At 45.4% G+C, this 23,729-nt stretch overlaps 1 protein-coding gene across 15 annotated transcripts in view; it reads right to left on the bottom strand.

Moving 5' to 3' along the window:
- The window catches only part of fryl (furry homolog, like), a 109,858-nt gene that overhangs the window by 6,560 nt on the left and 79,569 nt on the right, over positions 1–23,729 (bottom strand). For 9 of the 15 annotated variants that reach the window (XM_080431823.1, XM_080431822.1, XM_080431818.1 and 6 more), the window contains 20 exons: positions 23,372–23,570; positions 22,562–22,683; positions 21,987–22,174; positions 21,626–21,720; positions 21,181–21,467; positions 20,348–20,692; positions 19,566–19,834; positions 18,931–19,071; positions 17,886–18,086; positions 16,635–16,802; positions 16,394–16,468; positions 16,070–16,243; positions 13,960–14,160; positions 12,168–12,359; positions 7,709–8,061; positions 5,289–5,496; positions 4,875–5,024; positions 4,263–4,361; positions 2,090–2,158; positions 583–600 (listed from right to left, as the gene is read on the bottom strand). In XM_080431823.1, coding sequence (XP_080287949.1) covers positions 583–600; positions 2,090–2,158; positions 4,263–4,361; positions 4,875–5,024; positions 5,289–5,496; positions 7,709–8,061; positions 12,168–12,359; positions 13,960–14,160; positions 16,070–16,243; positions 16,394–16,468; positions 16,635–16,802; positions 17,886–18,086; positions 18,931–19,071; positions 19,566–19,834; positions 20,348–20,692; positions 21,181–21,467; positions 21,626–21,720; positions 21,987–22,174; positions 22,562–22,683; positions 23,372–23,570 — 3,554 coding nt within the window. The remainder of the gene's footprint in view (positions 1–582; positions 601–2,089; positions 2,159–4,262; positions 4,362–4,874; positions 5,025–5,288; positions 5,497–7,708; positions 8,062–12,167; positions 12,360–13,959; positions 14,161–16,069; positions 16,244–16,393; positions 16,469–16,634; positions 16,803–17,885; positions 18,087–18,930; positions 19,072–19,565; positions 19,835–20,347; positions 20,693–21,180; positions 21,468–21,625; positions 21,721–21,986; positions 22,175–22,561; positions 22,684–23,371; positions 23,571–23,729) is intronic. The other 6 variants (XM_080431826.1, XM_080431827.1, XM_080431832.1 and 3 more) reach the window with 2 other exon arrangements.

The raw sequence follows: 23,729 nt of genomic DNA, 5'->3' as shown, positions 1-23,729 counted from the left end.
ATGCCAATGTGCAAGCATTGAACATACTGTTGAGTGATTGCTTGCACACTGACACACCTAATTCTAATACACCTATTATTAACTTTATTAGTTGCATCTGAGCTGCTTACATCACAGTGTACTATAAATGGTCAGCCTGCTACCTTCTGCAGTTTTTAACCTGTACAAGATGACACATCGGGAAAAAAACGGCCTACTGTAGGTTTCATACCCCTTTAAAATCAGCAGGTACCACTGTTGTTATTAGCAGGAGTCAAGAAGTCAGCCTGCAGTCACAGTAAGTATGGAGTACAATGCTGTTAATAGGTCGACTAGCCAACCAACAGTAAAAGCAGCTATAGTATTTACATACATGGTAGGTATTGGGAGTGTATTATGATTCATTACAGGTTGGCCGAGCTGGGTTACTCAAGAGAAGGAGAGAGAAAGAGAGAGAGTGGGGGGAGATAGCCCAGCCCTCAGGTGAAACAACGGCGCGGGGGTCACGTTACAGAAAAGAAATGAAATGGGGTCAGTGAGTTGTTTTTGGATGTTATGTTTATTATTATTATTATTACGGCTAAGAATACGAGAACCACTTACTGCTAGATTCTCCATTTGCTAAGCAAGAAGGTGAGCAGGTCACAAAATAACAAATAAACAGAACAACAACAACAAACAAACAAGAAGAAATAAAAAAAATAAAAACAAAAAAACAGGAAGAGAGAAAGACCAAGAATTAGTGTGCTTCAACATGGCAGGAGAGTCACGCACGAGCAATCTGTCCTTCACACAGGCCGAGTGGGGGTGGACACTCACTCAGTGCCAATAATGCTGAATATATACACCGTCGTACGTCGGTGTCGTGCACAGAAAATAGCCGATCTACAAGCTCACAACGTGTCATGCGCGTTGTGAGCTTGTAGATCGGCTATTTTCTGTGTGCGACGCAGTCGTGCGATGAATTAGGAATACGGCTTAACACATGACAAGCTCAGCACTAAGAGACATGCTAGAGAACAGCATGTAGAGAGAGACAGAGAGAAAGAAAGCCAGAGAGAGACAGAGAGAAAAGATACACAGCAAAATCTGGACTATTAATTTGACTCTCACACTCACTTTCAGAGTCAAATGAACACTCCAGATTTTAGTGTGCAGTGGCCATGCTTGCAGAGCAGCTGAGCGAATGTGAGACGAGCTCTCGTCTACAAAAGGGCCATTAGTCTCTGGCTTGTATGGGTCATGTTTCTTCCAGCCATTTGGATTCGATTATGTCTATCATTCAGTCCAGTGGTTTCCTGGAAACGACCAGCTGATCATGGTGCTTATTATTGAGAGGACTGTGTTAAGGTGACAGACTTTGGTTCCAGTCAAAAAGCCTTTTAAGATTCACACACTGCACAAAGCAAAAAGGATAAACAACTGGAGTTTTAAAAAAATCCTCCTGGATCATTTCAAATCCACGATAAGACCAGTGTCCAAAACACTTGGTCCTCAATTTAATTAACAAGCACCAAAAATATAAAAGTGCAGTGGAGATATGTTCTTATTCTCTAGGTCATTCACTCAGCAGAAATTATTTTATATGAACTGTACAGTATTTGCTGTATTTTGGGGACACATGTTTGTAAACATTGGATTTATGACGAGGTGGTATGATCAACTATATTTTAGAACAGTGGTTCTCAAACCTTCCCAAAGGACCCCCAGTTTGGTATCCATTAGGCCACAGACCCCCATAACTCTGAGAGTGTACAATTGGAACCAAATGGACACGTAAGAGCCCATTTTTCTTCCATTTGTACACTTCCATTTGAGTTACAGTCCTGTAAGGTTCCATTTGGTTCCCAACTATCAATCATTTCGCTGGGGACCCCCTGGAACCCCCTTCAAGGACCCTTGGGGGTCCCCAGACCCCACTGTTTTATAATTACACGTGAATATATATGCCTAATTTATAGCTTCAAAACAATCCTGGTTTGGCCCTTTGAGATCCAAGATGAGGATTTTTTCCTTCCATTTAAATTCCTAAAGGACTTTTTGACTGTCGTGCACAATGAAGCCACATGCTGGGGGGCCGTGTGGGGGCCGCCAGCGCTGAGGGTCCTACCTGGGCTTGAGTGTTGGGCCTCTGGTTGCTGTCTTTGTCACCAAACGTCTTCCTGCAGTTCTCCAGCCACTGCAGAGCCAGAGGAGACAGTTCATCAAACAAATCCATTTCCATCAATTATAAAAATAAAAATAAACGATAATGGATAATTCAATGAAATAATCAAAAACAAATCATTCCCTATTTTGGGCATGTCATAAAAATAGCCAATGAAAAAGTTCACAACGTTTTACAATACGACACGTTAATGTGTAGATCGTCTATTTTCTATTTTCAGTTTTATTGCACAACACTGTTTTGCAATTAAGTATAAAACAACGCTTGAGCGGTTGTATAAATCGTTTTAAAAACACGCTTCTCGATTCATCGAAAAAGTAGACTGTGAATTAGAGTAATCACAAAGAAAACAATTGATAGCTGCATCACTCGAGGAGGAAAGACGAAACGAAAGAGAAGACAAGTCACTGTGAACCACTTTCTCCCTGGTGTCATTGGGCACGCCATTATAGGGCGAAATTTTCCAAAAGAGCAGATCTACAAGCTCACAGGATTTTTGAAAGTGGGTGTGGGTGTTGCGGGATGGAGACAGATGGAAGAGGGAGGAGCGCGTGGAGGTAATGATGCTATGTGCGTTCGTAAAACGAGGGTCCGGTTTGTGGGGGGGTGGGGGGGGGTTTAGATTTAATAACGGTACTGTTGTACTTAGCGAATTAAAGAAGGCCTGTTTTCAAATCGGGGGTGGGGTGGAGGGAGGGGGTGGGGTTGGCATCCAGCTCTCTCTCAGGAGAGCGGTGGTGGAGCTGTCTCATTCAATTAGCGCCCCTGCATGCCAGAACCCCCCCCCCCCCCTCCTCCACCCTCTTTCCACAATCTCATCTGTTCCTCTGTTCTCCGTGCATCCCTCCTCCTCCTCCTGCTGCTGCTGCTGCCTGGGCCTCTGTAACTGATTTAAGGACCGCCGCTGAGAGCTATTTTTAACCTGGGGGGGGGGGGGGGGGGGCACAACGATGGCAGTTAAAACCCTCCCTCTAGATGCCAATGGCGACAATGGTCGCTTATCGTGTACCAAGGCATCAGCTCTTTGTCTGCGTGTCCTCTTATCCCCGCCCTAGAACCGGATAGGACCACAATGGACTTTTTTGAGTTATTTTTTAGTTACTTTTTAGCTTTAATGTCTTACTGTACCACGTACCGTTTACATTTCTGACTAACAAAGTATTCAAGGATGTGGGGTGAAGTGTCAGGGCGTGGATACGAGTATCAGTGGTTCTCAATCCTTTTTAATTTCAAGGACCCCAAGTTTGATCATGCATTAGGCCACGGACCGTCGGACCCCCCCCATGTGATATTATGGGACACCAGTCTATGTAGTGCAACACTTTCTGTGTTTTCATTTAACTCTGAGAGTGTACAAATGGAACCAAGTGGATCTGCCCAGATTCCATTTAGTTCCATTCGTATACTCTTGGGGGTTAGTTACAGACCTGTAAGAGTCCATTTGGTTCTTAGCTATGAATCATTTAGCTTGGGGGACTCCCTGGAGCCCCACATTGAGAACCAGTGGTGTAGAACAGTGGTTCCAAAGTGGGGGGGACCCGCCAGGGGACATAGGGGGGGTTCTAGGGGGTCCCCAGCTAAAGTAGTTAACATAGCATCAGTTATTTTAACCACTTTATCTATTTATATGTTGGCTATTCATAAATAGCAGATGTACAAGCTGAAATGTTTGGATTTTTTACATTACATTTTTTTATCTTCCCTTCTGGGGCGGTCCCTGGCAGAAAACCTTTTCAGATGGGGGTCTGAGGCCAAATAGATATCAATGTGGGGGTCCTTGACTACAAGTTTGAGAACCAGCGGTGTAGAACAGTGGTTCACATAAGAGAAATTATGATGTTGCCCGGGACCCAAACGCTTCGCGCCACGTTACGAGCTTGTAGATCTGCTATTTTCACTACTTCTTTCACTTCTGGAAATTATTTATTTTACTACTTTAGACATTTTTTTAATTGTTTTTAATTGATGAAAATCCCTTGAAATAATATATCAACTTTTTAAAATGTATGAAACCAAAAAAAGGGGGGATATTTACTCGTGACCCATAAAAATTGGTCCGAGACCCAAACATGGTTCCCGACCGACGAGGAGGAACAGGGGTTTGGAGGATGCTCACCTCCTCGGCTGCCTCCCTCTTGCCATTGTAGGTGTCCAGGTGTTCCTGCAACTCCAGCACACTGAACTTCAGGGTCTCCAGTAGTCCACACGACACCAACTACGACAGCGACACACAGCAACACACACATTAAACCCACGCTGTAGCTACTAGCTACACACAACACCAAAACGAGTCAAAGGTATAGGACGAAACACACAACCGCATGCAACACACGCTACATGCCCTTCCCGTTTACAGGTGGGCTAACACTTGATTTATATAGTGTGGCGCAACAAAAACAGCAGGTCTACATTTATGTTTATTAACCAATTAAGACCTAAGGCCTACATTCTACAAATGTCTTCTAAATCCTAACAGTTTTCAGAAAAACTGTATGTTGCTATATATATATCAGTGGTAAGGACCCCCAAAATTATGTATTTTTTAATAGCCAAAGTATAAAATAATAGTTAAAGTGGTTAAAAACTAAAATTACACTGATGCTTTACCGGTTTTAATGGGTTAACAAAGTATCAATCAGGCTTAAATGTGAATATGTGTGGTGTAGAGTGGATCGAATTCCTGTTTAAAAAGACGGTTGTCATGAGGGGCGGTCACAGGCCGTCTTACCGTCTCTGCGTCCAGCAGCACCGTGGGACACTGGGAGTGTGAGGTCATGACCTCTAGGGAGCTGAGGAACTGGTTGCCCATTCGCTGTAGCCGTTCGCCGAGGAAGCGTACAGAGGAATGCGTGATGGAACCAAACTTCCTCTGCATGCTCTGTGGTAAAAACAAAAATCAAATAAGAGAAGGTTGTAGTAAACAAGGTTGTAGCAACAACAAACAGGAGACAGAAGCCTGAGTTATACTTAGTTGCGCGTGGGTGTTTGTGCACCGAAAATAGTACAATCTCACGTCGCATTGTGCTCTGACGCGTTCCGAGTTTGTCGCTATTTTCGGCGCGCGACACGACGCGACACACAACCGAGTACAAACCAGGCACGAAACTGTTGTGTTGGCGCGGGCACACTGCGTCCCACTGACCTGGAAGAGTCTGGAGAACACGTGGAAAGTGTAAACAGCAGAGGAGCCGTCCGTGTCCGACAGCATCTGGTTGACATGGCAACGCCAGGCGTCCTCCTCGTTGTCATAGGCGACAGGCTGGAACGCCGCCAGGATGGCAGAGAGGAAGGGCGAAGGGGGCGGAGAGGCCTGGATCTCAGGGAAACAGTCTGCGTCGCCCTCATCTTGACTGGAACACACACACACACACACACACACACACACACACACAGCCGGTTAGCTACAACACACTGCAGTCGCCTCGTTCTGTCAGCGAGCGGTCGAATGTAAACACACGCACATGCTCTCAAGCGCTCTCTTCCCCCTGACTGCGAGGAAACAAGTGGACCTGTTCTAAACTGTCGTTCCTGCTCTCTCTCTCTCTCGTTCACTGCGGAGCTTTCTTTCTTTTTTTTTCTTTTTTTGCTGCAGTCTATTTTCAGCTCTAACCTACTGCAGTGCTCTAGCACAAAAACAACAAAGGGGAAACTGTTAGCGTTTTAGCATCCTGCGAAACATCTTCTCTCGCTATCTCGCAACATACACAAACACACACCCACTCACACACATATACTTACAGGCCTGTGGGACGAAAGAGCCTGAAGAAGCAGACAGAATAGAAGTATTTTAAGCTTGCGCTGCCGAGCGCTGGGGCGGACACAGCCTCTGTCCTCATCCTCACCTTAATTAGCGCGCCTCTATCTCACTTTATTTGCCTCCCCTCTTCCCCTAACAGTCTGCAGCACACGGCAGTGTTGCATGCGACTGCTAACTCTGCTAGCGCACTGCTCAGCTGTCCCACACAGGACTGCGGGAAGCTCTATCTGAGCCCAGCATCGACACTCGCACATACACACACACGCACACACAGCCATAAAAAAACTGAGCAAGGCCCATCCTCGAGGCAGCGCACGGCTGCTGAGTTGCTCTTTTCAGGCTCTCGCTCGCATGGCTCATAGCACGCATGCACGTGCACGCAGGCAGAACATTTAGTAGAGCCCCACTGTTTTGAGTTAATCTCTTGGGAGGGTTTCTTACACTTTCCATCAATCATGCTGTGCAACAGTTCTGTGTAAGAGCTCCAGTGCATGGTATGGCTGTTTGCCAGCGAGAGCATACAGTTGTGTGTGTGTGGGGGGTTGCTTCTTTATGCAGGAATAGCTTAAATCCTGACTGGTGTTGTGACTAGTGTCCTCTAGCCACCTTGAGGAGGGTGTGTCTAAAAGCTGGCCCACCTTCAACAGAGGAGCATGCGGTCTTGCTGTGTGGGACCTGTGCCAGGCATGGACCCACCCAGCAATCACAACCTCTACTTCATCTATATATAACAATATATCTCTGCTGTCGGGCAGAAACCAGCAACTACAAAATGTTCATTTTCCAGGAAATGGAAAAACAAAATAATGTTTTTTTCAGGAAATGAAGAAAAACTTCTATTTTTAAAACAAAGTAATACTGCCTAATCAAAGTTGGTGTTGTGATTTTATATATTTTCAGATACTTGCATGTGTCATCATTATATTATCACCACTTAACCCAAATCCAGCTCGGGTGGAGTTTTTTGTCCATCATTGATATGAACAGCTGACAATGGATCACCAAGCTCACAATGCATCACAACGCGTGCATTCATGCCCTGATGCTTGCAAAGAGGGGTTCACAGAGTTGCAGTTTCAGTAGAACTAGCCAGAGAAATACTATATGAACTAATTTCTTGTCACATCGCTCTCCTCAGAAAACACTACATATATTTTCTTTTTCATAACATTAGCATCAGTGGCAAGTTTGAGTTTGAGGTACACTGCATAGTTACTTTTAACGGACTACGGGGGAAAAAAACCTCCCTCGTTAAAGTGTGTTTATCTTCCGCTCAGCAGCGGCTCTGTCCTCTGTGTGCCACGCAGTAAAGAGGGGGTGGAGTTAGCTAGTTTAGCCGACAGTTTCACGAACCAATGGAGTTAGCTGGTTTTGTCAGAAGAGCTTTTTAATACTTTTCATTGGTTCATTATTTGTTTAACCCACACACAGACGTAAAGGGTGTTCAATAGCGATTAATGAAAATACATTTTAAAGCTGAACATTTTAGTTGGCTGGTATACTTACTGTCAGGCAGACAAAAGATTTGTCTGCCTGACAGCAAAGATGTATATATATACAATATAAGGGTTAAACCAACTTTAATGCTACAGTATGAACTCCTTCTGTTAGGGCAGGGACACCTGGGGGTCCCCAGACCCCACATGGAGAACCACTTTTTTATAATTACAGTACATGTGAATATATATGACTTTTCAGGATTCAAATAAAAAAATTGCAAAAGTAGCAGATCTATGTGCCACGTTTCGAGCTTGTAGGTCTGCTACTTTTGATGCTTTTGTGCGATACTGAACGGGTCCTCCTACCTGGACATGCCAGAGAAGTCGGCCTCCTCCTCCTCGCAGCGCTCGTCCAGCTCCTTCAGCGCCAGCGTCACGTCCTCCTCGCACACCGAGCCGCAGGGGCTGTCGGGCGCCTCCTGCGGCAGGGGCAGGGCCGTCAGGACGTCCTCCTCCTCACAGAGGGACCCCGGCGGGGTGTCTATGGCCGGCGGGGGAGGGGGGGCCGGGTCCAGCTCGTCCTGGGGTTCCTGGGAGCTCTGGGAGGAGTCCCGGAGGTCGCACAGCAGTTCCGACGGGTCGGAGGGCAGGGGCGGGGCGCTGCAGAAGCCCGTGTCTTCGCTCACGCTGCTGCTCAGCTCGCACGTGCTGGCACCGTCCTGTTGACACAGTCAAGGGGGGGAGCGGGTTTATTTAGCAGGAGCGACCGTGCAGATCGACAAGTGATACTGTTTTTTTACGGCGTGGCTGCTGAAGGTCAGCAGCCACGTCTTGCGGAACATTGTTAGACTATACGCCTGTCCGATAATCTATTGGCCTCCTTGAGAGTAGGCCAACCGCAGCTAATGTTAGCCACTATTAAAAAATCTTAATATATAGCCAACTGACACAACGCCCCGCATTGCGATGCATTGTGAGCATGTAGATCGGCAAATTATTTTATTTTAATTCATAAAATGTTTGAATATTTTTTATCTAGAATGATATGCCCATAATATGTATGGTTAAGTGGCTGGCTAAGTCATGGATATCACGAAACAGAAGATGTGCAATAGTGACATTGCTAGCCGAGGCAAATTGGGCCAGACAATCACATTGTATTAAAGCACTTTTACTTATTTAAAATGAAAACTAGCAAGGTTCACATTTTTCATGACTGATCTGGAAGAAAGAGTGCAGTCTATCTGAAACATAATGATTTAATGACTTCCTGGTAATTGGTCTTGCACGCAGTTGACACAGTCGAGTCAATAGCTGAGTGATAGCATTCTTTCCAAATGGAGCTATTGAAGAGTAATATGGTGAAATGATTTAACATCTGCTTTCTTACATTGTTATTTTTTTTCGTTCAGCCTAAATAAGAGTGTGAATAACAGTGTGAAAGTTGGATTGGAGTTGAGCATTTTATGAATGTGAAAAAAAATAACATTGGTTGCATGCCATGTCGTACACCAAAAATAGCATGTCTGCCATTTCCAGTGCGACACTGGCGTGCAACCAAGTATAAATCACCCTTTATGGGTTAAGTATTCATATGAAAATCCCCATTTCCATTTGGCCAAAGGACACGTGGACTGTCCCCACACTAGAACATGAACACAAGCATCCAGGCTGCACATTGTGGCTGAACATTGCAGTGTGTGATTTGTGCGGCTTCGTTCCCAAACTGCACACATACTGTAGTAACTATTGATTGCTAAAGGTCGGACAGGGAGGCCACCGCGTTATTAGACTCTATGTCTCTACAATTAGATGGGTGGGACGGCTTGGTTACTATGACAACGGTTACTCTTTCCAACCCAGGGCACGGGGGATATCGCCACTTACCCTTTCCATAAAGGCTTTATCTTGCATCACAAATAGCACAGCTACTATAGCCTCTGCTTATTACACTACTGGGAATTCTTGTCAGCATTATTCCACATATTGGCTTCCTTTTAAGATCGCCATTGGTTCACATCACTTCACGTATTGGCGTCTCACACGAGAGCAGATGAGTCAATAAATTAAAGAGGCTAATATCCATCCGTCACTGAGGTGGCGTTATGGGCGTGACCCACGGGGCTGATAAAGCATGAACGTCACAGTGAGAAACGACAGCACGTGATTGATGTGCGTGCGCTGTTGTGACGTCATCCAATCTGTTTAGGACCATAAACAACACATTTATGGCTTGGAACTTCATACTGTAATTGTGAATCACTAAGTGAAACTGATATAGTAGCTAGCATATATTGGCACTGTCGGGCAGAACCCTCTTATCACCATATTATATGGTTTCAGCCACCATTTTACACCTGTAAACCTTGACATTTAAATAGTGGCTGAGGTCTACAGCCAATAACTGATATAACTGGATAACCTAAATCACAGCATCAACGGAAATAGGCGAACGTCAAGCTCACAAACACGCTGCGCGACCGGCGACGCGTTGTGAGCTTGCAGATCGGCTATTTTCGGCACCGTCGTTACAGAGGGGGTATGAGGATGACTCCGTCTCAGTGACAAACAACTTACGGGGATGACTCAGTCACAGGAAACACTAGTAAAGTGGCCGCGCTCATGCAAAGCACGTCCATGGTAGCAGGGCGGGAGGGTTACCTGTGACTGAGTCACAGGAAACACGGAAGCTTAAATCTCCACCAAGTAAAGCAGTGTTTCCCAAACACTGGGTCGACTCGGGACCCATTTGTGGGGTGCAGACCTATTTTTATGTGTAATCCCATTTTTTATAATAATAGAAAATAATCCAAAAAAAAATCTCCTACATTTAAAAATACATTATTTCAAAAGCATCATTAAAAAAATCATGGGAAATTTCTACAAAATATATATATATAAGTTCTGAAAATAGCAGATCTACAAGCTCACGATGCGTCAACGCGTTGCGAACTTGCAGATCTGCCATTTTCACCATTTTGGGTCCTGGGGAGACCTCAAATTTCTCTTTTAGGTCTCGAGCTAAAAAAGTTTGGGAACCACTTGATGTCAAGTGACCGCGCTCATGCAAAGCACGTCCGTGGCAGCGGGGCGGGAGGGTATATGTTCAGTGATGACACCGTGAAAGGGTCTAATTGAAAGCGCTCGTTTGGTACCCCCCTCCCCCCAGGTTCTATGGCTTTCTCTTATTTTAAGAGAAATGCATTAGGAGAAGGCAGAGTGTGGCAAGGGGCCAAGCGCGTCACGGACGCAGCCTGGCGATATTGCAGAAAGCTTTTAGGAGGTTAGGACGGTGGCCCATGCCGGTAGCAGATGAGTAACAGTATTGATGGTTTTATCTGGGGGCTCATTACGCTAAGAGCCTGGTGGGGGGAGGTGGGGCTGGGATGGAGGAGATGTCCTTGGGCTGATATTGAGAGTGAGTGAACTGGCAGGGAAGCTTCTGTTCACCTCCTGGTGTAGTTAACGCCACGCGGGCCGTGCGGGTCACTGCCACCCACTGAGTGGGATCCCTGTTGGAAGAGGAGATGGACGCCCTGCCTAGATATGGTTCCCACGGGTTCCTCCTCGGTGCACATTTGTATGTATGAGCTGTCAACGGCGTGGAGTCAAAGCCAGGTGAACACTTTGCTTCCTGGGTTGTCCCTCACAATTTTACAGGGAAGCAATAAAAAACTATAATACTCGTGTGTGTACGTGTGTGTGTATAATACAATATACCTGTATATATTTACCTTGTATCACCATATTTACTAGTTTTTTCATAAATGAATGCCATATCTTACACTTTGTTGTATGACAGTATCACGCAAAAGTAGCAATAAGAGCCAATCTACAAGCTGCTAAATTTAGAAAAACTTTGAAAATGTCCACCAATAATGACATTCCCAAAAATAGGGACATCAGGTTGAAAGCAGTGTGTCTGTGGGCTTTATAAATATTTAACCAAAGAAAAGCATTAACAAGCACTTAACAAGTGACTAATTAATAACTGATGGATCCATTGAAACGCAGGTTATTTTTCCCATTTCCTGAAAAGTAAAGGTTTTGCCCAACAGCGACGATACAATAGTGCAAGTGATAAATGTTAGTAAGAATCAATGGCAAAGCTGTTAGTTAATGAAAAAAATAAAATCATTGTACTTTTTACAAGAATAAACCAGCTGAAGATCGAGTCTTTTCAATCAACCAGTGTTCTCTCTGCGTATTCCAACTAGACCTTAATTGCATTTTCAAATGAAAACAAAACACCACTTTTAACCAACATATACTCACACATGAGCGTGCCGGGGATAAAAGGAGCCTCTGTCCATTTGCTCAGGTGTTTTAGTGGTAAGGTTAGTATGGAGCAGGGAGCAGTAACAGCTGACCTGAGGTGAGCCTGTTTTTTTTCCTTCTCGTTTTAGTTTTTCCAACACCACGATCTCTCCCCAAATCAAATGAGCAAGCACCCGTCAAAACAACTAGCCAGACAATTGAGAGCTAGCACCCAGCACCCAGAGTTACGAAGCAGAGCCAGATAGATACAGAGAGGGGTGGAATTAAGAGAGAAGACTGCAGAAAAGAAGCACAACATGCTCTCTGAGCAGACAGGGGGGGGGGGTTAGGAGGCAACCGGGATGGTGCCTGAAAACACTGTCCCTGGGAGGGAGACGGGGCAGGGAGACCACACAGTCGAACCCTCCGTCTTAAAACGACAGTGGAGCGAGAGAAGCACAGTGAAGAATGTGGACCATGATGGAGAGACATAGGTGGGGGGGGGGAAGCGAGGCGGTCAGAAAGCACCCGAGCACCACAGTTTATTGCATTTCCCGATTGATCGCACCTCAGGCAACTGACTGCTGGCACTGTCTGAGTGGGCCAGCTCCAGACCGGGGCTGTCCAGGCGAGGGAGCGAGGGCAGAGAGGGCAGGATGGTGACCTCCTCCGTCAGAGCGCTGCTGGACGAGTCCTGAGACTGCTGCAACGAGTCCACGTGGTTGGATGTGGCGTCGTCCGTGGCAGAGTCACTGTTCATCTGGGAGAGAGGGTACAAGCATGGGGCTGGTTAGATTCTCTGTGGGAGACTCTGGATCAACACACGGAACAGATGGTGATATTATGAGACCCTCTGCTTCCATAAAATGGACCCACTATGCTTGAGAAAACGGACCTGTAAAGAGCGCATTTGGTATGGTCTTATATCACTCTACACAAATCGATTCACCAAAAATAGCAGATCTACAAGCTCACAACGTGTTGCATTGCAACGCGCTGTGAGTCTAATGACTCGTCACAGCAGTGGAGGATATAAGCTGAGAAACTTTCTGACCACCTTATTTGTGATCATAGTCAAAATCCCTGCAGGAATATTCATGTGGAAATGGGTTGACGTCTGTCTTTAAGGGTAATAGTTATTCAAATGCGATTTCTTTTTTATTTTCACTGAATCGGAATACAAATTTTGAGAGGATTAAAATCCCTTTAAACACTTGCACATGCTGTCCATTAGCTGGTTAACTGTGAGACGCTGAAACAATATTTGCTTTTCCAATACGTCTATATCTATATTAATAAAAAACTATTGGAGAAATACTGTAAGTCCAGCATAATGTTTTAGTGGTTTTAGTCCACCATAGCAGGCAAAACATATAATGAATGAGTCATGCCATTTTAAAGTCACAGTATTATACATTCCAAACATCACTGTGTTTGAATCAGGTGTAAAAAGTGCTGCATCATGCTCATTGTCAAACTGTAAAAATTGTAATACTGAATGACAGGAAGGAACAGATTTGGGGTCAAAAGGCCATAAGTAGGAGAAGCTCATTCTCAAAGCACACTGCAGCAAAAGGAAGAGAACAGGTCAGGTGGCAAAAGCATGAATTAAGCCTATTTATACTCTGTAGTACCATGGTGTCACTTGCCAAACATTACCAAACTAACTGAAGTATCGTTATAGCTTGTAGATTTGTTCTTTTTTAGCAAGTGACACTCTTGTACGATGGAGTATTAAGATTTAAAGGCGAAAGTGTATGAGGGACAGCTTTACTGACAGCTTGGGACAACTACACAGCATAGAAGAGAAAAAAAGAGAAACCAGAAAATCAGGAATTATGGAGAAAAAAAAGGTTAAGTAGTTTGTGCTCACACAGGAACATGCTGTTATTCTGAGACTTGTCCTCAAATATATAAAATGTCAATTAAGATCTACGGTAGTCTCTATCCAATTTAGAGAAAAGCACTCTCGTTTATCGTCTGTAAATAGACATGGGTGGGTCTTAAACGTGTCTTGTTTGAAATTTTATTTCTGGACTGTACTTACCTACAGGAAGGAAACAGGACAACAGCACTAATTTTGCAGTGAGGCCGCAGGTGTTTTAAGATTTAAGGGTGAGAGGAGAGAGAGAGAGAGAGAGAGAGACAGAGAGAGAGAGAGGGGAGGGGGTGGGTCTATCACCAGCGAAGAAGCAAGCGTCTAGCCTTCCCTCGCCCATTACTGGCAGCAGGTTCAGCACAGCGCACACACACACACGCACACCATGCCAGCGGGCTGTGTGGGGAGCGTGGTGGTGGGTGGGTTGGGATAACAGGGTGGGGTTCGGGGGGGCTACCCTGACTGGTGGGGTGAGACTTACGAGTCCGGAGCGGGTGAGAATCTGGCTAGCGCTCAGTACCTCCTCCTCAGATGACTCGTCAGTGTCCTCCTGGTTGGTGAGGTTGAGGCTGGGCGTGCTGCCCGTGTACTGGCACTCCTGCAGGGTCGGCGTGTCCCCCTTGTCCATGCTGTCCAGTGAGCGCCGCCGCACGCCCCAGTTGAAGTTGTCCATGCTCTCGCCCTGCGGGGAAACGGGTTCAGATTCACACATACGGATACACACAGTGCACCACAGTAGGGTTCTGGAGAAGTCCTGCAACGGGGTCGGGGCAGGACTCGTGAACGAAAAAACTAAAACTAAAACACCTGATGGGCAGATTAAGAATGATTTATGATTCATATATACAGTACGTACACACAGCAAAAATAGACAATCTACATCTACAGCTCAATATGTGCATCGCCTTGTGAGCTTGTAGATCAGCTATTTCCGCCGTGTGACAGTGTCATATGACGGAGCATAAATTGGGCATAATTACCACTGGGCCTTTCGCGTCAATTAAATTTCTAGTCAGAATTCTGTATTCTCACTTCAGAAAAGCTGTCAGGTGCCTACACAAGTCAGGTGCCTACACAATTATCGTATCGGCCCAGTTGTTGGAACAATCTATTCAGGACGGGACAGCTTGCAAGACAGAATCTGTCCTGAAGATGAGCACTGATTTGCTTTCAGAATTGATGTGACCGTTGTGGAAAAAGTAACCGTGCAGGACTCTCAACAGGACATGATCAAGGTTCAAGGCAGCACGCCACAGACATATACACATGACCACTGAACAACTTGAAAATATCACTAGCCATGTTTCCATCCAAGTTTGCTGTGCCAATTATGATATAAATGGTAAAGAATTGGAAGAGCTGCATTTAAACGTTTATTTTTTGATAAACCTTACCTCAATCGCTATTCAATAAGAAATTATTTATGCTTGCCTTAAGTTTTTGTCAACTAAGCAATTAATGGCATTAATAGCCAGGAGCATTCTTTGTTGAAAAGCAATTATTTGTGTGATAACGCTTCCTGTACACACAGGAAAACCTTTCATTCACATCAGCCCCAAGATGACGATAGTATCCTTATTCTTAGTGTCAGCGGCATTTGAAAAGTGCACTTGGATGGAAAACAGTTCATGATCACAAACACAGATGGACCTGAATGGGAGGAGCTCGATTCTTCCGCCATGTTACCATTGTGGTGTAAACATGAGGTGGGATGGGGTATGGATGATTTAAGCAGTCACACCTGGCTGTGTCAAAATGATTGGACCCTGAGACCCTCAGGGGCTCTATACTAGGGTCTTTTCTGTTTTCGGTTATTGTGGAGAAAGCTTTTCCTGAAAATATCCGATTGACAAACTCACAACGCGTTACAACGCAATGCGTTGTAAGCTTGTCAATCTGCCATTTTCTGCGAAAGCTTTCTCCACAATATGGATGCTGGGGTTTAAGTGGTTAATCGATGCACGCAGGATAAACCAGCCATCACCCATCCCACACATCAACATTCTGGGATGTAAGGAATGTGAAAAAATATAAAAAAGGAAAATAAAAAACTACCAAAGTAAGGGGCTGATGAGGAGGCATAGCAGCAACGATGATCTAAGTCCAACATTGATAAAAGAACATCAACAAAACACAGGTGATTGTGAAAGGGTGACACGGGTGACACGGATAGACACGAGGGCGCCGGGGGGACAATGGCAGCTCTAATGCTTAATGTATACACCGCCATGCGACGGTGTCATGTGCCGGCAGCACACGACATCGCCATACGGCGAAGTATAAATCTGGCATATGGAGTTGACTGGCCCCACAGACTTACCTGTAACTCCTTGTGGCAAGAGAAGAAGGGGAACACGAGTGTTAGAAGACTAAGGACACTCACAGAACATTCACATACTTTACGAGAACATTCGTACAGAAACACAAAGACATTTCATGACACAAATCGCGCATGTAGCCGTCGTTCGATAACATGATCGCTGGAGAACAGAAGGTAAAAAAAACTAGGACGGGAAGTTGAGGGCGCGCACGCCTGTGTCCGTGTATGAAGGATGTGCGTGTGTGGGTTCAAATCCGAACCCCCGGCCCACCTCAGCGTCTTCCAGCTCCACGTCCAGGAAGTCGAAGTCCTTGAAGACCCCGAACTGCTGCTCGCTGCCGGCGTCGTCCAGCAGGTCCTCCTCCCGCACCGCCTCCTCCACCGTGGGGATAAGGATGGTCTGCTGGTCCCCGCTGTCCAGGTCCTCGTTGGAGGAGAACACCACCTGCACACCACCGCAGGAGAGTCATGGATTAAAGCAAAATATTTTTTTTTGTTAGACCAAGTCCTACCTAATATGTGATTTGTGAAACAGCGTGAATCATGTTCTTAACAGTAAAAAATGTGAGGCTTTAGAGTAGGAGAAGAAGCTTACGGATGGATTTTTGGGAATACCAGACTCTGGGCCACATAAAGACAGGACGTTCATCAGCTTCTCTCTGGTTCTCCTCTGTAATGACAACATGACCACATAAGACATCAAGTAATGATGGTGATTGATATGACACATCTTCTGGCCCTACAACACCGAAAAATGAAGAACATTGTGTGTGTATGTGTGTGTGTGTATGTGTGTGTGTGTGTGTGTGTGTGTCTGTGTGTGTGTGTGTGTCTACCTGAGAGAGCTGAGGCCTCTTCCAGCTGACAGGCACCAGGCCGTTGGAGTTGGGGTTGGATCCAGAGGAGGTGGACGAGGTGCTCCTGGTGACAGCGATCACCTGAGGCTTCCCGTTGCGCCCCGCAGCGGTGCGCTGGTCACCATACTTATGCCCTATGATGGGTGTCTGTGGAGGCCACATACACATGCCACTTTATTAATTCATTGAGACCTCAGACCGATTCTACAAATGCCTTCTAAATCATTAGTTCTCACACTTTCAAGATTTTTCAAAAATGTTAAAAAATAGCAGATGTACAAGCTCGCAGCGTGGCACGAAGTGACATGTTGTGAGCTTGTATACTGAATCTGCTATTTTTTAATAGCCAACGCAAAAATCTAAAATGACATGGATGCTTTCCCGGTTTTAATGACACAGTGCACACATATATAATTATATATATATATATACACTAAAAGTAAAGGCATGAAAAGGCAAGTGGATAGTGGAAAATGTAGCAACTCAAATGAAAGTGTGCAGCTTTAACACATTCCATGCCAGAGTTTAATCTCATAATGTACTCACCAGTGCCAGCGTTTTATTGTTGTTTTTTTGTTTTTATCATGTCGCCACAGACCTCGCTAAATAAGTTAAAAGTGCGCGTTCATTTGGTTCTAAACACACAGCGGATCCGTGAGAAACGTCCAGCGAAAACAGTTTCCAAATGCGAGCCGCCATCTTGAAGCTACAGCCGATACACGCTAAACAGTGATCAGCGAGGAGAAAAACAACAAACCGAGAAAATCGAGTTTTAAACAGGATCCCAGACAGGAAGCGGATACGATCGAAAAAACCGGAACCCGAATAATTCCGTTTCCGACCGAAAACCGGAAACGGAAATGGATCAAAAAAATTCGGAAAGTGCACCTTGGGCGATTAACATGGGAATCGGCGGTTCGCGTAGATCTACGCGACTGGCACGCTGCGGCTTTAAATAGGTTCGCGTAGATCTACGCGATTGGCATTCAATGTGTTAAAGGACGATTAAAAAAAATAATGTGCAAGCTCACAACATGTCACTTTTCAACGCGTTGTGAGCTTGTAGATCTGCTATTATCACAGAATGTTAGTCTACTATGACATGCCCAGAACGTTAGTGTTCATGTGCTTAAAAACTCAAATTCACATGCATTTCTCCTTGGTCATGTTACTAAGTAAAACTTGGCCTCGAGTTACTTGGAGAAGCCACTAAAGAGCTGCACCGCTGACCTCAGAAATGTCAAAGTGGAAGTCCAGCGTCTTCCCGGGAAGCTCCTTGGAGGAGTTGTTGAAGATCCGCGTGAAGGCGATCTCTGGGGAGCCGGACGACTCCGTGCTGTAGGAGCGCTGAACCTCGTCTGGGACCGCCAGGCTGGCAGAGCGAGACACCACCAGCTTCAGAATGTTCTGGGCCTCCTTCCAGTACGGGCTCTGCACACACAAAACACACATAAATATACGTGTATATAGTGGCTCTATTGTCAACTGATGTGTAGGTGGTCAGACAGGGATAATGTGCGAGTAGGAGTGGACCATTAACCACAGTAACTAACTCCTACACACAGCTGAGATGTAGAGAGGCCATTTTGAAACAGTAGGAGACCCAAGACACTTTCACGCAACCTCGAAAGAACTCTAAACAAAGACGACTCACAGAGGACGCTAGCATGCCCCACACACACACACACACACACACACAAATGGACTCCCAACAAAAGACCACACAGGCATGGGTGACAATGATTGCATAAGGAATTGCCCCGAGGCAGAAGGCTGGTAAAAGGCTCACATAAAGAGCTGTGGTTTGACTCAAGAAAAGGCCTGAAAACCGTGACCCCGCATATTATTCCTGCTGTACAGATTGGGGACGCCTTCTAGCAAATGTACACATACTGTACTGAGGACGAGTCTATTGAAAAACAGACAAACAGTCAAAGAAGTACATGCTGGCACAGAAAGCATTTCTATTCATTCCAGTGTGGGGGTTGTCACTCAGTCAGTTACAGTGGTGTTGATCATATCGTAGCTGTCGGGCAGAAATCTTGTATCTCCAAATTTCTATGTATTTTTTTTCGTCAATTAATTCGTATTACAAGAGGGTTGTGCAAAAATAGCTAAGAAATTTAATGTACAAGCTTGTGGTTTTTTTTTCGCTATAAAAAATAGAACATTTGGCCCATTGGAACACAGGTTCTTTTTTTTCTTCCTGAAAAGTAACTGTTTTGGACATACAAGTTTTCCACCTGACAGGGGTGGGTGGGGTTTGAGGGCTCACCTGAACATATTTGCCGATGATTTTCATGATCTCCAGGTTGAACTGTTTGACGGGGGCCGCCGACAGGTCGATGTGACTCAGCAGGCTGTAAATGATCTGCAGCAGGGACTGCTGCATGCCGGGAAGACCCTTCTCCAGCAGCTGAGAGAGACACATCACAGGTTACCAGTGTACATCCTCCATTGTTGCATTATGAATTATTGACTGGGTTGGCGTGTCAAGCTCTCCTTTAGGATGTATGTATGTGTATAATATAGGTGTTTGCAAATGTGCATTGCGAAAATAAATTAAGAAAATATTAAAAAAAAATTGGAATATTTTTGAAACATTTTATCAACACAAATCTTGTTTGGGAGTTCCTGGCACAAAATCTTTTCAGATGGAGGTCCGCAGCCAAATACATAATTAATTTGGAGGTTTAGGAACCACTGTTCTACACCACTCAAGCCTTATTTCATACTTTGTCGTACAACGATAGCAACAAATTCACAACTCGTTGTGTAGTGACACATCGTTAGCTTGTAGATCTTCTATTTTAGAAAACGTTTGCCTACGCCGACATGCCCAAAATAGGGACGCCGTGAAAGCGGTTAAGACATGCCGTCGGTCGTGTGATGTGGCGGGGCGGCGCTTACCTCGGCCAGGTAGGTGACCAGGTTGAAGGTGATGTCGGCGAAGGCGTCGTGCACGTAGCGACACACCACGTTGATCCAGTTGGTGCAGTCGCGCGAGTAGCTGTGCGTGCTGTACAGGCTCATCATGTGGGCCAGGTTGGACAGCGTGGGCGACTTCTCCTCGGCACACACCTTGGCGATCTTGTCGGCCGTCTCCTTGCAGAAGGGGGTGGGGCTGTCAAAGTGCTGGATGAGGTGCGGCAGGAGGCACAGGATGTTGAGCGGGAAACCTGAGGAATGCGTGGCGTTAAAAGAGACACCAGACAAAACGTTCAGCCACCAGATGTCGCACTTTTACAACACCTCTGTTACATAAAATGTGTTATTTCCCCATCGCCTCTATAAGGCAGCAAAAGGCCTGCAATCATGATGTCGTCTCTGTCGGGTGGAAACCTCTTGTGTCCAAAACTGTTATGTTTCTGGATTCAAATTAAAAAAATGCAAAAACAGCAGATCGACAAGCTCAAAGCGCGTCACGGTTCAAGCTTGTAGATCTGCTATTTTTTATGCTTTTGTGTGACGCTGTAGTATGATCACATAGGGCTCTCATTTACCAAAAAACACAAAAAGTTAAAATATTGGAGAGAAGAGGTTTCCTCCAGACAGCAATGATATACTTTATTTAATTTTTTCAATTATCAAAAAGTTAAATGTTCTCAAACAGAAACTTTTACATTGATTTCAAAATACAAAATATCGGTCAAAACATTGGTCTTCGGACCCCCCCAAAATCTGTCTCTTACCCGCCAACTGCGAGGGGTCCACCAGCGTGTGTCGGGACACGCTGATGAGCTTGCTGAGCAGGTGGATGGTGAGTTCCTGGGTGGAGGCCGAGGTGAAGCCCTTGAGGAAGAGCTGCAGCAGGCCCGGGAAGCTGTACCACTTCAGCTTGGCCTGGACGCGCTCCAGACGCTCGCGGCTGTCCGCCTTCTCCAGAGGCAGCTGGCCCAGCAGCTTGTTGAGCAGCCGCAGCGCCAGCAGGTACTCGAACTCGTAGTCCGACTCCAGCAGCGAGGCGGCGATCCAGAACACCGTGGCCATCAGGTTGGAAGGGTCCACGGGGGGCGGTGTGGCCTCTCCGCCCGGACCTAGGGTAGTCACGATCATGACATTTTAGTTGACAATTATTGTCACACAAATAATTGCAATAAACGATACATCTAAAATAACATTTCTGTTTGCCTTTTAGGCTTTGAAAAGAAAAATTTCACAGGGCAGATATGACAATTAACTTATATACAAAGAAATAACTTAACAATGGCCGCTACCAATAATCAAAATGAATAAAGTGCTATGGCCAAAACAGGCCATATATTTATACTTTTCAAAATGTTTTCATAATAGTTGAAATTGACGATCTACAAGCTCAAAACGCATTGCATTGCGATGTGTTGTGAGCTTGTCGATCAGCTATTTCCACAATTTTTGAAAATATTTGAAGATGTATGAACATTTTTCAACAGAAGAATTTATACCGTTTAATGGAAATGATTCTGGCGATAACGCAAAAACAATTGTGATTATCTAAATAATAATTGCAATCAGGCGGTTATGTAACAATCATGACAAGGCCTACCCGGACCTCCGCCCCCTCCCCCGCCCTCCCGTAGCGACGAGAGGCTCCGCGTGCGCGCCAGGTTGCCGTGGCTGCCTCCCAGGCGGTCGGCGATGTCCAGGGTGTTGCTCCGTCTCCGGTCGGCCTTCCGCTGCTCGCCCATCAGGCTGGCGCGGAGCGAGTTGCTGCGGCCGTGGCCGTAGTGGGCATAGTTGAACAGACCCCCGCTGCTCAGGTTTATCTGTCCCGTGCTTTTCCTGTTGGCTGCAAACTTGGCTCCCAATAATAGGTGATCGTGGGTAGGGGTCCTGCAATAGAAACATTTTATTAGTTTTTGGTGAAAAATTGCAGCTATAAGCACAGCTCACCAGTTAGTATCTGCTTAACGGAAGATTTTTCCATTTGTTTAAAATACGTCTCTCATACTGGAGAATTGGATATAGCTCTGGCTTATGAGGAGACTTACTGTGCTAAGGCAGTGAGGAGGTCATAGTTCTTGACGGTGTCTGCCAGTGTGTCGATGCCTGACTCCAGGGTCAACAGCAGTTCTATAACAAAACCCTGAGGAGAGAGAAGAGTAGAGGTCATCCTATCAGACACACACACACACACACGCGCACACACACACACACACACACACACACACACACACACACACACAGACCCTCACAAGGCTCCTAACACAACAGATACATTGCTTCACTCTCCATCCAGGCCAGAGAGGCACCTGTCTGCTCTCTGAACAGAAATATTTCATTTTAGACACATACTGTAAATCATTCAGCACGAGCAGCGTTGCAGCGTTTTGGTTGTGATGTTCTTCTTACCTGAGCCTCCTCTCCGGGGTCTCCTACGGTCTCCACCAGGCGTGAGAGGACGTCAGACAGCGTGGCGGCTGTCAGGGGCTGCTTGAGAGCCCGGAAGATCTGGAAGGAGCGGCCGGCATAGTGGCGAGAAGAGCACGACAGAGCTGTCTGGAGGGCTACTTCACTCAGCAGTGACTCTAGCTGGAAGCCTGATGGGAAGGAAGCATACCCGTTAGTGTGACTGGTGACTGATTAACAGTTTAATTTCACCATTATTTCACTGGCTAGGTAGATAGAAGTTGTCCTAATGAGAGAATGTTTAAAAAGTGGAGAGAGTGAAATCTATGATCTGAATAGTTATTCGTAGAATTCGGTACTAAACTGATGTCACCCGAGCCCAAATTTGGACAATCCGCGCCCCTTTCAATTTCATTAAATATTATGAGAAATTATTTAAAATGTAAAAAAGTATATAGCATATGTGGACAATAATTAGCCTAATGACAGTGTGCACAATAAATGTGGTGCCTAGGTCGGTCCTGCGGTTTGCGAGACTAGCTACGGACAAGACCAAGACCATATAAGACAATACTGACCTGCCGGTGACTGTTTAAACACAGTCACTACATGTCGGAGGAAGACGCTGAGCTGATCGGCGCTCTTGATGTTGGGGTTCTTGGGAGAGACGTCCTCGTGGTTCCACAGTGGACCGCGCTTCCTGCACCAGATAAACACACACACAACCCATGTTAGGAGGGCAGACCGCCAGACACACGTCACCACCCCCACCACCTCTATTATGAGTTTATCACGCACAGTCAAATCAAAACCATGTGTAACATATCAAAAGTCAAACCACACAAACGAAAAAGCCATGCGATATGACAATACCAGATCCGTTCAGACATAGCTGTGAGCATGAAAGCAAACACACGAGTGGGATGAAGAAATTAGTCATGGTAACAAGGATGATGATGATGATGATGAACACTGACACACCAATATGTTAGTCCCAGGCATGGTTCTTATAGGAAACCGAAACTAAGAATAAAAGGGGAAAACATTTTCATTAACTGAAACTAAAATAAAAACAATCTGAAGGCTAAATCCAAACTAAAATGAATTACACAAAACAAACTAAGACTAACTAAAACTAAACAGAATTGTAACAAAATCATCTTCATTTGAGTTTTTCCAGCGTTCATGAATTCTTTCATCCTACCTTTTTTCAGCTTCTATAAAACAAGGCTCTCCTCATAATCGCTGAAAAACTAGAACTAGCCAATTCCTAAAGCTAAAACTAAACCTTCTTATTACACTTGTAAAACAAACTAAAGCTCAAACTGAAGTCCACTCAGATACGGTCTGCTCTGCTCTCAGTGGCCGTAATGTGTGGCCGTTCTCACCTGGAGGTGACAAACTTGATGAGGGCTTTGACCTTCTCGTCTGTGACGTCCACCTCGCTAAGGAGGGTGGGGCTGAGGTGGGACAGAGCCGCAGCCCCCGTTCCCAGGCTGATGCTGGATGAGGTGGAGCTGGAGCTCAGACCCGAGTCCGTCATGGGCGACGGCTGATGCTCATGATGTGGCATGAAGTCCTGCACTCCTGTATGGGGAGAAAAACAACACATAATATGTCACACCCAGTGATGGAAGAAGTACTTGCGTGTTTCACTTTAGTAAAAGTATCAATACTGCAATGTGGAAATACTCTGTTACAAGTAAAAGTCCGGAATTCAAAATTGACTTGAGTAAAAGTAAATAA

Source organism: Gymnoscopelus braueri, assembly GCF_963280865.1.
Source record: "Gymnoscopelus braueri genome assembly, chromosome: 6".
NCBI lineage: Eukaryota > Metazoa > Chordata > Actinopteri > Myctophiformes > Myctophidae > Gymnoscopelus > Gymnoscopelus braueri.
The sequence above is the reverse complement of the archived record's forward strand: the minus strand, read 5'-3'. Positions and strand labels throughout refer to the sequence as shown.